The 16,567-nt window shown below is 35.4% G+C and overlaps 3 protein-coding genes across 3 annotated transcripts; all 3 read left to right on the forward strand.

Annotated features, from left to right (window-relative positions):
* Nucleotides 1-7,675: 7,675 nt before the first annotated feature.
* Nucleotides 7,676-7,867, forward strand: LOTGIDRAFT_96946 (hypothetical protein; the record flags this gene model as incomplete). The annotated part of the gene is made up of 1 exon (XM_009054012.1): nucleotides 7,676-7,867. A coding segment is annotated over one exon (192 nt), but the record flags the coding sequence as incomplete, so codon positions are not given.
* Nucleotides 7,868-10,050: 2,183 nt separating this feature from the next.
* On the forward strand, nucleotides 10,051-10,416 carry LOTGIDRAFT_174669 (hypothetical protein; the record flags this gene model as incomplete). The annotated part of the gene is made up of 1 exon (XM_009054013.1): nucleotides 10,051-10,416. The coding sequence occupies one exon, from the start codon at nucleotides 10,051-10,053 to the stop codon at nucleotides 10,414-10,416; it is 366 nt and encodes a 121-aa protein (XP_009052261.1).
* Nucleotides 10,417-12,234: 1,818 nt separating this feature from the next.
* On the forward strand, nucleotides 12,235-13,691 carry LOTGIDRAFT_143547 (hypothetical protein; the record flags this gene model as incomplete). Its single annotated transcript, XM_009054014.1, has 4 exons — nucleotides 12,235-12,324; nucleotides 12,669-12,794; nucleotides 13,055-13,200; nucleotides 13,475-13,691. Coding segments are annotated over 4 exons (579 nt in total), but the record flags the coding sequence as incomplete, so codon positions are not given.
* Nucleotides 13,692-16,567: the final 2,876 nt, after the last annotated feature.

The raw sequence follows: 16,567 nt of genomic DNA on the forward strand, positions 1-16,567 counted from the left end.
GAATCCATAGTTCAAATAACATACATAGATTGTCAATGTATAGAAACGTGTACGTAGTACCGGAATATATCATGAAAGCTTAACATTTTGCCTGTAACTTGTCAACCTATTCAAACTTTTGTCACAAACGGAAATGTACCAAAATCAAAATGATCTCAAATGACAATCTAAAAAGATGGGGGTTGTGGAAGCTCGTGGGCAAAAGTTATCACTGATGGAAATGTGGCTTGGTAGAATTAACTTTGACAGGTAATTGTGCAAAATCTAAGTAGAAATTAAAATAGGGCTTCTAGAGGACCTAGGTATTATTCTTACTTACATTTTGAAACAAGTTTGAGAACAATTGGATTATAAAAAAATGTAGTCTATACATTAAAGATTTTTCCCATGTTTCAAGATGGCAGATAAACAGTTATGAATTTACATACACGGCAAAGGTACAAAATGATATTGATGGTACAAATTTTGTGGAATTACGAGTTTTTCAAAAATAGAGTCCGAAAAGTCTGATTTTTATGATTTTCGGTGATTCCGACCATTTTCCGTATTATTTTGGAAAATGTTCGTGTAATCATTATTGATAATTTGGTCTTTACTCATCTTCCAAGTTACGTCAAAATCGAATAAAAATTCAGTACAAAGTTAGTGGCAAAATTTTTACTGTTCTAATAACAGTATTGATGCAGGGTGTGTTACGACATTCAGGTACATACGAAGATGGTCTATTGCAATTACATTGATGTAAATACTTTTCTGCATCTCTAAATGAAAATATGAATGTGCATGCGCACAAGAAGAATTCAATATTTCCATCAAATTTAGAATTGGATTATACACATACATACCAAGTTTGGTGAAATTTGGATAAGAAATAAGAAAGTTAGTAATGTGCATGCGCACAAGAAGAATTCGATATATTCATCAAATTTAGAATTTGATTATACACATACATGTATACAAAGTTTGGTGAAATTTGGATAAGAAATAAGAAAGTTGGGAATTAAGTGGGGGTATACCTTTAAGGTCCTTCCGTAAGCTCAAATTATAGTATAACATGGTTCAATCCATCCCAGGGCTTATTTATAAATTGTAGCGGAACATAAAATATATTAAACAAATATAAAAGGGGGTGTGGCATTTTGATTTTAATTAGAGTTGACAGACCGATGACAGCGTATTTAGACTACAGTAATTACACCATGTTAAGTGAATGGGATTTTGAATTCACATGTAAGGCATACATGTTATATATCACTGGAAAGCTCAGGAACTCAGCATTATAAATCCGAAAAATATTGCTCTATCTTTATTAAGTCACCTGTTAGAAGGCTTTAAAGATGCAAACTCAACTTTTAGTGACAACCATAAAACCAGAACCACGTGTCGGACATGACAAATATTAACATCATCTACAAACTGTAGTCGGTATTAATTATTACTGTAAATATCAACATCATCCAAGGTACAGCTCTTGAGATAGAAGCGTTCAAAGTTTTATGAAAATTACAACATTTTTTAAATATGGCTTTGACATCATCAAGTGTAATATTATTTGAAACCATTAAATAAGTACATTAATAATCTGAAGGTGGTAGGATGCTAATACAATTAGGGATTAAGATACAGCACTGCAAAAGTGCAAAATTGGCCATATTTAGACCCCTATAAAACCAAACGGTGTGGTTTGACCCCAAAGGTCAAAAGAAGGTCAAGGTCAGCTATTATCATCATGGTAAATATGAAGTTCAAAGGTCAAGGTCACGAAATATGAGCCTTCAAATTTCGAAAAATTGAACCGGAAATTGCAAAAAAGGAAAAACGAAATTCAAAAATCGGCTTCTTAGAGTTTTCTTAAATTTTTGTGTTCTTTCATTTGACACCAAAATTATCAAAATCGGATAAGCCTAATCTCTGAATAAAATTTGGGATAATTTCAGAAAAATCAAAATGGCGGCCAAACTATCAATTTTCGTGTCTAGTAAATGCCTCTGTTTTTTAAAGTCATAACGTTATCTACTTATTAGTATAAGTTTCAGTGACCTTCATACATAAAAAACGGAAGTGGGTCAACCGGAAGCTAGAACCTTGATTTCGCACCAACCGGAAGTGATGCCAAATTTTTGATTGTGTCAATTTGTTTTCTTTTGTGATCTGTTTTCCCACCAGAAATTTCAAATCAATCGGACGCATAGCGGAGAAAATATCGAATTTGGTCAAATTTTGCGAAATTCGGCTAAAAAATGTGTGCTATGAATTTTCAAAATTCGAATTTTTTTAACTGCTATCACAGGATATTCGGGTGAAATTCTAAAACTGAAAACCCGAGCAAAATCGCTCCAAAATTGCGCCTTCAAGAGTCAATTATCTACTTTTTGGACATTTTGCAATGTGCCACTATCCGTTTAGCAAAATTGTTCCAATTTATATTCATTAGTTAAAACACCGAATATGCAGATCCAATGCATTGCTAATCTTGCAGTAACTATTACCGTTTCTACAGAGTACTCGACACAAACTCATACTTTTTTTAGCAAGTACGAAAACAACCATAACCATTCCTCGACACTTGAAAAAGGATAATATTTCGAAAACCGGTTCGTGTCAATTGCGTAAGTTTTTGTTTTACTTGTTATAATTTTTCACATTATTGTTAGCGTTATTTATCACCTAAATATATATTTTTGCATTTTTCATCTTGCTTTATATATCCCCAAACCCAGTTTGACTTATTTGCATAATTTGATCCCCACATTTTCACACTAGCATATACAGTTGTTTCCTCCTGTTACATCCGCTGTACATTCCCTTTCTAACCTCAAGTTATTTTCATTATGCTCCCCAACTACAACAACCACTGGCAAGAAGCCAGACATAGAAACACTAATCGTCAACCAAACCAATATCACGTACCCTACAACGGCCCTGTCTTCCATCGACCTCTACCACCTACCAATCGCCGACCACCAACCAACCCATCCAGCTATATCCCACCCCATCGCCGACCTACCTACAACACAGCCTACCAATCAAGAGGTAACCATCGACCTGACCAACAACAGAAACGACTACCCTTTGTGAAGGTGTTCTTCCAAGTTTTGCACTGCCTCCATCATTTGGCAATCCTTACCCTTCAACAGCAAGGCCAACCAGCGTTTACCTTCAAACGCAATGTCTCTGATTTGGATAGTTTTATCCGTCCAGCAATGAAAACATCAGCTGTTGATGCGAATATTAGATCCCTCAATCGGACATGGCTGTCTAAGGTTACGCAGGTCCTGATCGACCATTACCAAACTACACTTCAAGAGAAGCTGACCACCATTCGTACCAAGTTTTTATCATCACCTGCCGTCGACCGCATCGTTTCTCATGCCCTGTCCTGGGCCCGTCGCTCCTATGGGAAACGTCTCACTCAAGCTGTAATCACCAAATTCTACCAAACAATCAATGAAACAAAAACCAGAGTAATCATATCTCTACCAACTGAAATGGACACTACACCTGCACCATCTAGAGACACCACGCTGCCGAACCAAACCCCTAAACGAGCCCGAAGTTCACCTACTCCTAGTCCAGCAGACATAGGTAAACGCTCTCGTAGAGAGGGCACTCCCCTTCTCTTTTCACTTTCAGACTCGTCTTCCCCTTCCACATCATCTGAATCTTCACCACGTGATCGAGGATCCATCAACCTTTCTTCCTTCTGTGCGTTTTTGGACCAGCAAACCACCCCTCAGTCTCCATCCAAGTCGAGGCGTGTATCCAGACCTTCTCCCCTCGAACCAGATCCCAGTCCGTTCCCAATGCTACAATTCTAACAACTACCAAACCAGTACCAATCACATCGTCGACGACCATTATATCCGCTACCAAACCGTATTATCACCAAACCAAGGACAAATCATTATGGAAGCTACCTGCTCTAAAGAAATCTACCTTAATAATTGGATCATCTAACCTGAATCGAATTATCAAAACCAGTTCAGACACCCATCACATACAGTCAATCCTGGAATCATACGACCATGATCCCAAACCTACTACCATTATTCTTCATGTAGGCCTCAACAACCGTGATCAGCTACCAAACACCTCCTTTAACCAAGCCCAGAAATTATTCGCCACAGCCAACAAAACCTTCCCAAACTCCAAGATCCTCTTCACATGTATACCCATTTCAAATAAAATCTCGAAGAAAGCACAACAGAACCTCAGCACTCTCAACAACATGATGATGGAGTCCAGTATCAACAGCGCAACAATCTTACCACCCTACGAAGAAGAATTCGAAACAGTTGATAATCTTCATTGGTCTCCAGAAACAGCAAACAGCATTTATTTGTTTTTGATACACCAGCTCCAAGCATCGAGTAAGTCTTTAAACTAATTACTGGGGATAAATATTGAGAGGCCACCGCTAGGCCAAACTGTAGTTAACTTGAGCCGCAAAATTCTCACACCCCTTCAGCATTCAATCTTATTCCGACACCAAAGATAGCTAACTTGAATTATCTCCGACCATCCATTGTACGATTTCAACGAAATCTTAGCTGCACATATTTTTTTCGAAACCACCCATAAACAGTGTTTATTTCTAAATCCACGTGGACATCCTCTCAGGCCGCCGTCCATCCTGAAATATTGAAAGCATTTGCGAGTATGAATAGCGAACCTTTCAATAACACACGAAAAGCCTAATCTCACACGAGTGGAACGTGAAGCGTTAAACTTATTTAAGAAAGACGATAGCATTGTTATTAAAAAGAGTGACAAAGGTTCATGTTGTGTCATTCTGAATAGGGAGGATTACGTTTCAGAAGCAGAGAATCAACTGAATAATCCTAAACATTATGCCATTTTACCGAAACCAATTTTCAAAGAAACTGCTAACATGATTAATAATGTTCTTGTCGATTTAGTCAAAACTAGTTATCTCAAACAGAAACAATATGACTATCTGTCTGCCAAACCTGATTGTCGCGAGAGACATTTGTACACTTTGCCTAAAATCCATAAGTATCCAACCAAGGAGTGGTTTATCTCGTATAAAATCCCTAAAGGCCGCCCGATTATATCTGACTGTGGTAGTGAATCATATGCAGTGTCAGAATACATTGATCATTTCTTACTACCTCTAGCATGCCAACATCGCGCCTACCTTAAAGACACAACCGATTTTGTCAATAAAATAAAAAAATCTTCGAGTTCCCTCTAATGCTATTTTAATTTCTATCATACCACTGTCTTTAAGGGAGATTCCATAGCAGAAACAAATAAACTGGATATTAAAGTGTATTTCAAAGAAACAGATACTCATCAACTCTTGCACAAGAGCTCCTTCGTCGGGTCTGTTTGGATCTGGGTTTTTATTAAAAGCTTTACGAACTGCCGTTAGACCAGTGTTATCGATATTGGTATACATAGAAGAAACGTCGAGAAAGTCTATGCTTTTGTCACTCACGTTTGCGGTTAGTTTGATAGAAGAAGGATGGTGGTTGTTGAGAATTTCACGCGAATTTAAACGTGAAGTCAAAATTAGAGACTGATTTTAATGAAACATGGTGTTATCATGTATATTGATACGATAATTTGATGTATTTGGGTTATTGATATTAATATTAAATTTATTTAATATGAGAAAATTCATACTAATAAAATTCATACTTAAGTCCCTAAAGAGTGTTTTATCATTTCTGACAGCTGCCAGTGGGCGTATGTTACCTTGCCTGGCAAGCTATCTTTAATTGAGAAATTAGTAAAAAAAAAGAAACCATTCATAGTATCACACAATATAAAATAATAATTAACATTTTAATGAAAATTTTCTGTTGTGTTTCAACTAGCTGGAGTGAGTAGAAAGGTTATATAAGTTAAAATATTGAAAGAAAACAAAACGGATCGACTTCAACACAAAATAATATCAAATCAGGAATTAGCTTAATATAATAACAGAACAGGATAAGCCGATCGCACTGTTTTTGACTTATTCTCTTTATACTCCGGACTCAATGTCGTTAACGTGTATGATGCGATTTTCTCAATGCAATAGAAAATAGAAGCGAATAACCGAGGCACGGGTCCACAAAAAAGTATATTATTGTTGCCCAAAATATATTTTCAGCTTTAACATCATTTAATGGAATTTCCCTACACGTTAAAAAGGAAAATGAAGAACCAGGAATATGTTATAAAGATACCATATACACTAAATATAGTGTCAATAATATAGAGTGTAGTCAGGTTATAACTGGTCGTTATATTACTATCAGTAATTTTCATCCTCATCCACATGCCAAATATTTAGTTTTTTGTGAAGTAGAGATTTATGGTAAGCTTAGTTTATATATTAAAAACATGATATATATCAAAATATTGCTTACATAAAATGGTGTCGCCTCAGTTGTATACCCTCAGAATACATTTAAGTAGTTAAGTCGTAAGAACCGTGGTATATATACTCCTAAACTAATAAACTAGCTCCTGTAATCTTGTGTAATATAACAACTGGTGACAAACAGTAAGCTCATAACGTTGATCCATGTTACATGATTGAATGAAGAATAAAAACACCCATGAGGACTATTATGCAATGATAAGTATAAATAAGTGGTGATTCAATACATTTTGGTTAATTGTAAGATTTGATCACTTCTTCTAAATTACATGCAAACATCCTGCAGTACAGACCAGCTAGACACTCCCTGACTAACTAAATACAGGAACAACCCCTACAATGCTACACAAGCGCAATCGCCTTAACGTACGATATGTTATCAAAATCAGTTTCGATAAAGACTTACCGATAATCTTGATAAATAGTGCAGATATATCCTGAGATTAACACTAATAAACTAATCCTTAAGATAAACAAATATAACAGAGTTTTTCTGATAAAACCATATTATTTGTTCAATTAATTCCATTCTCAAGTGTATATACCAAATACTTATAATTAGGAAATACACAATTAAATTCAATAAAACCATGGTGAAACATATATTTTGGTTTGGGGAAAAAGTCTGAGACTAAAAGTGCTGCAGCAGGCAGAGTTTGCACGGTAGGAACATGAAATTTGGAACATAACAATTTCAGATGGGATGCAGTCCAAATTTCAGCTTTACATCTCTGATAGTTTTCCCAGGGCAGCCTGTTAAAGTTTTGGTCTTCACCCTAACCTTTGCAACTAGACTGTATAGGCTGCCTGCGACACCCCCCCCCCCCCCCCTCCTCCTGCGGCACTAAAACGGCCAATTTTTTTCAAACTTTTGATGGTTGGATGGGAAGTACTTGTAGTCAAAGTAACGTACTTTAAGCACTCAAATATGAATAAAATTCAGTAGAATATTTTTAGTTTGGACAGTTAAGTAACAAGTTTAAAGACACAAGCTTACAAGTGTATACAGCAATACAATTCAGTTATCGCTTCTTGTTCTATAGAGTAGACACGAAGATCACTGATATTTGTCAATAATCTAATTATGTATAACATTTAAAAATATAAAACATTTATTCTTTTTCACCTTGTGTAGTCTGTAAAAAAGGGAAGTATGGTGCTGGATGTTTAAAACTATGTTCAGATAGAAATTGTTCAGTAGAAACATCACTATGTAACCATGTCAATGGTAGATGTATAGGTTGATGTAAAGAAGGTTTTGGGGGAATTGACTGTGTTAAAAGATGTGAAGATGGTGTTTATGGAGCAGGATGTAGTAAGAAATGTTCAGATAGAAATTGTTCAGTAGAAACATCACTATGTAATCATATCAGTGGTAGCTGTATAGGTGGATGTAAGGAAGGTTTTGGGGGAATTGACTGTGTTAAAAGATGTGAAGATGGTGTTTATGGAGCAGGATGTAGTAAGAAATGTTCAGATAGAATATGTAAAGATATAATTTACAATGTGACAGTAAAACAGGAGAATGTATTGATGGATGTCAAATAGGATACCAGTCGATAGATTGTACACAAGGTAAAATTTTGAACTTAATTACTGCATAAGGTTCCACCTTGTAATTTGAAACACTTCTGTTGACCCTGCACAAAAGGTTAGTTTGGTTAAATTTAAATAGGTTGAAAAGCGTTTTTCTAAAATTGTAACAGGGTCGTTAATGGATTCTAGATACAATGAGGAACTTTTGAAAATACGAAAATCACGAATTACATTATCTTTTCCTTAAGGTGCAATTGACCTTATTTTTACTAAAAGTTAATCTCTTTGCAATAATATGCTCGTTTTTTTAATCAACTTTTACCATTGGTTAAGAAATGTACAAAGAACACGTTCGTCTCCAAAAGAAATCTTTTGAGGGACTACAAAATATCGTTTATCGTCTCCTATGTTCCTTAGGTCCCCCGTATTAATATAATAATTGGTTTTAATTGGTTTTAATTATCCCCTGTATCCTCACTAGCGATTCCACTGAAAGGACACCGGACTGCTGTGAACCGTTTTCTTTAAGTTTAACTTGTATTTCAGAAAATGCAGACAAAATCATTATAGCGGCCTGTGTTTCCGTTTGTGTTCTTCTAATCATCATTCTAGTTGTTTTAGTTGTAATGATCATCCGGTAAGATTTTCAGTAAATGTGGATATGCACATACGGGTGGGTTCTTTTTAAATCATGTTCTTTAATTTGGGTATCTTTGAATATATCTTTCCAATCTGGAACTGCAAATCTTTCAAGGGAAGTAAGTAGCCATTTCCAGTCTGCATATTGGTGCACAAGAAGTGCTCAAACACAAAAAAATTTTGTGCGTGAACACTCACAAAGCTACAAGGCTGAAATTGTCCAGCATTATCCACATGGACTATCTGGACATGTCAGAAAAAACAGCACTCAAAAATCAGTTATAGAAAAGAAAATAATTTTTTACATTTTTAATGCATATTGACCATAGAGGCAAATATGGCCAATAGCCAACTGTTTATAGTAAATCATTAGTTCAGACAAGACCAATTATAATTATATTAAAACAAGATAATCGAGAATTCCAATAATACCACAATTGCATAAAATGGTCGATTTTCAGGACCTTTGTGAATTGCTGTTAATCCGAGGTTGGCTACATGAACTACAAATCACAGTGATATATATTTTACAGGAGAATACGTAAACCACCCCCTTTTAACGATGAAAAGTACGACAAGACTGTGGAATGTAAAATAGCTGCTGCTAGACCACTTCTACAAGGTTTTACCCTCTACACTATTCTAAAGTCGTGACCTATATCCAGTGAATTTCGGCCTTCTTAATTCGAGTTATTTTGTTACTATTTGATAATATTTTCAAGAAACCTCGATGACCATCTTTTTAGAACGTAGCCACATAGAACTCTTTTTGCGATCCAATATTAGCCAAATTAAAATTTATCACGTTGATCTGCGAATCCAATCGTATCATGAGAATTTTGCTAAATCCACTAAATATTAGGAAACACTCGGAAATCTTGAAAATCCCCTAAATGGGAGATGGAAAACGGTGACCCATAATAAGTCTTCGGAGTAGAGTAATTCGAAGGTTTAAATGGAGGTCAATAGGCACCTCAATATTGGAGCATACCCCCTTTTGAATCTACCTATCTACCCACCGCCGACTGACTTTTCCCTTGATGACCCAAACTCTCTACTCCACACGACTTACCCCTCCCCTGTCTCTTTTCTCAAACGATTTTCTTTTCTTCTTAAAAACCGTCTAGCTGCTTCTGCCATCACCCTTCCAATCGAATTCCTAACTCCGTTTCTTCCCATTTACCCCATCGCCGTTCCTCTTTGTACTCTGTCTGCCTATAATTTCTCGCCATTTCCCTCAGCTAACTGTCCTTTTCGTTTCTCTCTTCTACCAACTAACTCTCTTTCCTTGTTCTCTACTTTCCCGGTCTTTTATCCTACTTAGGGTTCAATTTAAGCCACATCATTGTTTGCTAGTCCAAAGAACCCTTTTTGTAAATTTAAATTTATCTGGACGATCCGCACACGTTTCAGGTCCTATATATGAAAACTTTGATGTAATAAGAGACGAAGCAGTCAAACCACTACGAAGAGTTAACCAGATGGAACCTTTTTCACCAACTGACGCCCTACAACCATTTGTAACCGTACACGAATCCGAAGCTGCATATCTTCCGGAATATCTTTCAATAACCGAGACATTAAAGGCTGAAGAAGCTGAAATCAGTCCCAAAATTATGCCAGAAAAATCAGATTTAAACCTGACAGAATTGGAAGAGTTTGTTAAGAAGACTAAACTGAACGGCGGTTTCGATCCATTACATAAGGCACCAGTGCCAGAACAGATTGCTTTATTTCTGTTACCATGTCTGCATATCTCTTCTATCCCCAAACATAATTATTACACAAAACGATCAATATCGACATCACGACTGATATATGCATTGACTCAAGTCTTCTGCGTATGAGTATATTGATCCGCTATGGCTATGTCTTTTCTGGTCAGAATTTAAATATAAATGTCAATTATCAGATAATGTTTAAATCAGCAGCATAGCAAATATGGTACACCTACTTTGACATTTAAAACAAATCAAGTACAAAAAAAAAAAAAACATGTTATAAACATTATAATATTTAAATCTATTATTTAGGGATTGACAGATAACTTCTCTTCTAGTTACGATATCTCACAGATACCAGAAAACCACAAATAGAACAGATTCAAAGGGTATTATCCATGTATGTATTTGTTTAATATTCAGATAAATATGTATATCATGGATGTAAAACCCCATTTCATATAGGCGTATGTTACTTATGTCCACCCGTCCGTCCACAATGGCTCGTTAACACTCCTGAAGAAACAATTCTTGACTGATTTTGACGACACTTGGTGCGAGTGTCTTATCATATTCCAATGCAGGTCATATCATAAAGTTTGGCTTCTTGGATAGTGCACACCCAACTATGCTTAAAAAGAAATTTCGTGGAAACACCAGCTCTTAGTTATATCATGTCGAAGCTATGAGCAGTCTTATCATGTAGCGATAATGAGTCGTCTCATGTTGTAGCTATAAGGAATCCTCGGCTTTGACTGTGTTGAAGAGGTTTTTCTATACTTTACAGATGATGCTACAAGGGTAGTACTGAATAATGTAGCCAGTGATCCACACTCAGATTATATAAACGCAAACTTCTTAAAGGTAAGTTTTTATTCAAATTGACCATGATGGAAATAGAATTATCCATCGGATCTATTAGGAGGGTTACAAGAAGAACTCTCGAATTAAAATGAATCAAATAGGTCTTCACAGTATAAATGAATTTCATTTACGGCTTAGCCCAGAGTATTGTCCAGTAAAACACAGTCGAGCGGTTACAGATTTAAAATATTATTTTTGTCTTTCAATACAGGGTTATTATGGACAGACATTTATCGCTGCTCAAGGTAACAATCTACTGTTTCTCGAATCAATAGTTGCTTGATGTTTTATATCCATTTTATTAAGTAACTACATAAAAAACTGCACACACACAACATTTTTGGCAGCATGTTTCCCAGATGCCATGTTTATCCAGTCAGAAATTGGATATAAATCACATGATCTGTCTGAATCCAAGTGATGTAGACAATGTGTAATCCCTGGGGAAATTGCTGTATCAACTCTTTCGGTGACGTGCTCCATGCTGGTCTCTCACCTCTATAGCATCACAGTTAGCGTGTCAAAATGGCCACATTTGCTATTCAATAATTCCTATGATTAGATTTGTACTGCAAATCAAATAAAATTGTTTTAAACAAATCGACGGTCTGTATTACCTTAATGAACTAACAACATTGGCAATATCATTTTGAATTCTACAACTGAAATTCGTTTGACTAATTGCTAATCCAAATTCAATCTGTATTTTAAATTTCGTCTGTTCTTATCTCCCATATTTGCGAATATCCTTACAAAATTCACTGATTCTGGTAAACATTCGACAACATGTTGTCGAACCGTTGCCGTGTGTATACAGGACTCCAAATGTTTCTTGCACATGTGCGTTGTCAATGTGTACAGTACCTTAGTTTGCAAGTTTTCAAGACAAAGGCAAGGGATCTGTGTCAGTTCCCATTTTAGGGATTATCTAAGAACTTGTAGAACACTTGTCAACATTACCATGTCAGCTATAATATGAACCCTCCGAACGGAATATCAAATTGAGAAATCCAATAGAAGGAAATCAAGTCTGTTGTTATTTAACACACTTCGTTATTCTATACAGGCGCAACACGGGTGACTCGGAATGATTTCGTAAGAATGATATGGGATATGAAATGTGATAAAGTTGTCATGGTTACCAGAGAATTCGAAGGTGGAAAGGTAACGGTGCAAAATATTGTTGAAGTGTAAATCGTCGTGTGTATGCTTTAAGCGCGCTCGGCGAGTTCCTTTTTCTTCGTGCATTATATTGAGTCAATTTCATGAAACAAACCGACATAAGCATAATAAAATATGTATTCGTAAGTCAATTTCCACACGTTAAAAATACCAATTCACATGAGTACAGTAGTCACCAAGGATCAATCAGGAAGGAAGTAAACAAGACTAAGTATGGAGGAGTAAGGGATTTCTGTTCACGGCCCCGTCAAGTTTGTAATATTTGTTTAACCTACTATTAGTCAGACAAATGATTTATTGTGTAAGATCCTGATTATTTTACCATTTTTCAGAGAAAATGTGAACAATACTGGCCTCCTGAAGTAGGATCCTCCGAGACGTTTGGTGTAATCAAACTTATATTGGAGGAGGAGATATACCGAGAAAATTATACTAAACGACATATTATCATGGAAAGGGTAGGTAGTATGAAAACCAAGACTGAGATTGATGCCCAGAGAGCATGTAATGCCTTGAGAGAAAATTAATTTATAAGAAATGTTTCATATCCTGTGATTCAGATGTCAAAAATTACTCTGATTTCACGGAAGGGTTGCATTGACTGTCTTATGTACTACCGACGTACCAACCCTTGGAAATATCATTTAGGAATAAGCAGACAGCATTGTGGTGCCTTTAGTTTGAAATTTTAGAAGTTTTCCTAACGTCTTTTTTGTAGGATGGGGCGATCCACAAGTTTTATCACTTCCATTACATCAGTTGGCCAGATCATGGTGTGCCCAAGACAAATGACATGTTAGATTTCCAGTTTACAGTAAATAAATTTAAACCAGAATCTAAAAGTCCCGTATTAGTTCATTGTATGTGAGTTTACGGATATTTTATGTTTTCATTGTTATATCGAGTTGGCATTAGTATATATTGCTGCGTCCTCTGGGGTGTTTTACCAACCTATATTTTACCCGATATATATTGTTAAAATGCCGAATTCTTAAATATGTTAAAGGCTGTATCATTCGGAATAAGGTTATAATTGATTTAAGCAAGAAGAATCTTTCAATGTGTTACTTTCGGGTAGGTGGATTGCTGATGATTGGATACAGGTGAGTCCCTAACACTAGGTCTATATCCGCTTCAGTGCTGGTATTGGTAGAACTGGTACATACATAGCCATGGACTACTGTTTAAAACAATACAATGATACTGGTAAGGTGGATGTATTAGAATGTGTTAAAACTCTTCGTCAACAGAGAAAAGGAATGATCCAAACTCCAGTAAGTTTTGTGGTAAAAAGTAATAATCAAATTCGTCATGACGAAATTGCAATCAAATTTATTATCTGTGAATTGCAATGAATAACAAAAACTATTTGACCGAAATGTAGCTCGTACTACTCGTTTTTGTAAAACAGTTTTCTAATCTTCCATAATCTTTTTGACTCGACCCCTCAACTTCTTTTGATCATTTTATGATTGTAATTCATATCTATTTTCAGTCTCAACTACAATTTGTACATGAAGCTTTGATAGAAGGAATTAAACGAGGAGACACTGCTATGTTTAAACATATTTACGAATCTGAATACGACAAGCACGCTTCAAAAATAAGAATGGGGAATATATCACTTACACAACAATTCTCGTATCTCAACAGGGTGGGAAAAAATTGCAGGTAAAACGTTTAAAGGGATACTACGTCTTAGGATGAACATAAAATTATAATTTTGCTCAAATTTGGCCAATAACAGTATATATCCATCAGTGGACTCACCTAGTGTCCTAACTATACATCAAAATCCCTCTATAATCCGATATATCCACAAAATCAAGTAATTAATTATAAAACGCTTAATACATCTATTAAGCAATTTTCAAATCGTGAGTCTAGGAAATCCGGTGTAATTTTCAAGGGGAAGTAACTCTCAAGTGGGGTTTCCCGCGTTCTTGACCTCTACTCTTGAATTGACCTCGACATTGTCATATTTTGAAGACGGAATAATGATGCCTCGTAGGAGATTAAGCGACTCTGCGAAAAAGCAATTCATTTAATTTAGAATAAACACTCCACCACTGACACAATTTTCAACGAATATTAATCATTGGCAAAGTTTGTTTGTATACACCGAAAGATGATTGTTTCCTGTTTTAGCGTTGATTACCCAGACTCTTTTTTCTCAAACTGAACGGACTTGTCGCTTGCTCACTTTTTTTTTTAAATTCTGATTATAGTTTTATTGTCGATTTTTCAAACTTGATAAAGTGTGGGATGCATACTTATTTAACCAATGGTCACTATTAAACACAAATATTAGCCACAGGACGAGTGTATTCTAAGACGTAGTATCACTTTACAAAATAAATAGTGTTTTTTGTTACGTTGGTGTCTGGTATAGTTATTACACCAAGTCAGCATCCTCGGATAAAAATTACGGGACAAAATAGTAGATTAAGTCCATAGTCAACATTGCAGTTTCTAGTCTGATTGGGATAAAAACTGCGACCCATAATGGTACAGGCTCTGTTCAAGAACTTTCCTTGTCCATTGAAAAATTAAGAAGAATGGATATCCTTCATTGGTCTCTACCTAGCGCTGCCTACCTGAACTAGCCAAAACTGTAACAGAACAGTAGGACGTGAAACTTATTTAAGTTTTGCACCACACATACACTCATCTATACATTTGAGTTGATGCAAGTTTGTGAAGCCTGTGCAAGATTCCTTTTAGAAAAAATTTGAATCTTAATTTCAGAAGAAACCACCAACAATAAGCTTATTGTGAGCGACAGTACGCAAATTCACAGATTCCCGGTAAGTTTAGATAAATTCAACACGGCACTGGTTTTTTTCCAATTTTTTTGAAGGGAAATTGATCTATTATTATAAAAATACCATTCTCGTTTCCAAACAGAGGGAGCCTTTTGTTTTATATTGAGTAACCTAATGGTATGACTCGCCTGGATCAATACATTACAACTCTACAAAACGTTTAGCTTCGAAATACTCTTTCATTTGCAGTCACATACTCAAAAATTTGGAATTTATTTCGAAGAACTACGGAATGTAGAACCAAACGATATCTGGAAAGGAATATTTCAAACAGATGCCAAAGTAGCAATATTTATACTAGACAATACGGTAAGATTATTATTTATTATCCTTTGAAAAGCCATCTCCTGCTGTTGACATGTGTTCAGTAATATTTCCTAACTAAAGTTGACACAAAAAGTTAGAAACTATCCATTTCACGGCTTTTGTTGATCATATAGAGCAAAAATAAATTATCTTTTTTTTAAGAATTCGGAAGTAGTCTGTCTAGTTATAGGATCTGAGGAAACTCGTGGAAAATTTGTGATAGAAAACAAATCAGAGGAAAACCTTACCATTTCATAGTAAAATATTATATTTGTCCTTAATAATGAACCAAATCCATATTTAATGCTGAGAATAACATAATATTGGGTTGCCGTGCATTGCCTTGTACTTCAAATTTCCATAATATGCATTGTTTGTGTTGTATTTCGACGTTTAAATTGTAATGTCTCTTAATACGCTGATTATCTATAAACCTCTTGTCGTCTCTCTGTTGTTCATTAGGAAATTGAACTTAATATACTTAGGGTTGAATATTATGGAGGTCAGATATTTGAACCGTAGTTGTTTTCAACGTTAGAATCAAATTGAATTTTAAAAATGTGGATGCTTACTATCCAGAATATTGTTTCAGCGATTCGCAATATTCTCGAATATTTTGTACTCTACACAACATTGTACAGCGAATAAGGATGGACAATGAGGTAGAAATATTCAAAGCTGTACGAAAAATGCATCGTCAAATTGGAAAAGTTATCAATTCTCAGGTAAGATTGTTCTGCTTTCCTAATTCAATATTAGAACCTCACACACATTTTCATGCAATGAGCATCAACTTCAATTTTCTATTAAGTTGCTCACTTAATGGTTAGAGGATTTTACAATCACGTGATATTTTGACTGACAGCCAGCCAGAATTAGGTTTTAAGTAAGTTTGAATCATATTAAGTAAAATTTATGATTTAAGTGGGATTGTGTACACTGCTTGTATAAATTCGTTGTTTCCGTTGTATTTTTAGGAGGATTACGATGCTGTTCACGATATAGTTGCTGAATACGTGAAATCTAGAAATACCTATGTTAATCTATAGAAGAATACTCAAGTTGATTAAACTTTTAATTATTTAATGACAACTACGCTG

The sequence above is a fragment of the Lottia gigantea genome (genome assembly GCF_000327385.1).
Source record: "Lottia gigantea unplaced genomic scaffold LOTGIsca_208, whole genome shotgun sequence".
NCBI classification, from domain to species: Eukaryota; Metazoa; Mollusca; class Gastropoda; family Lottiidae; genus Lottia; species Lottia gigantea.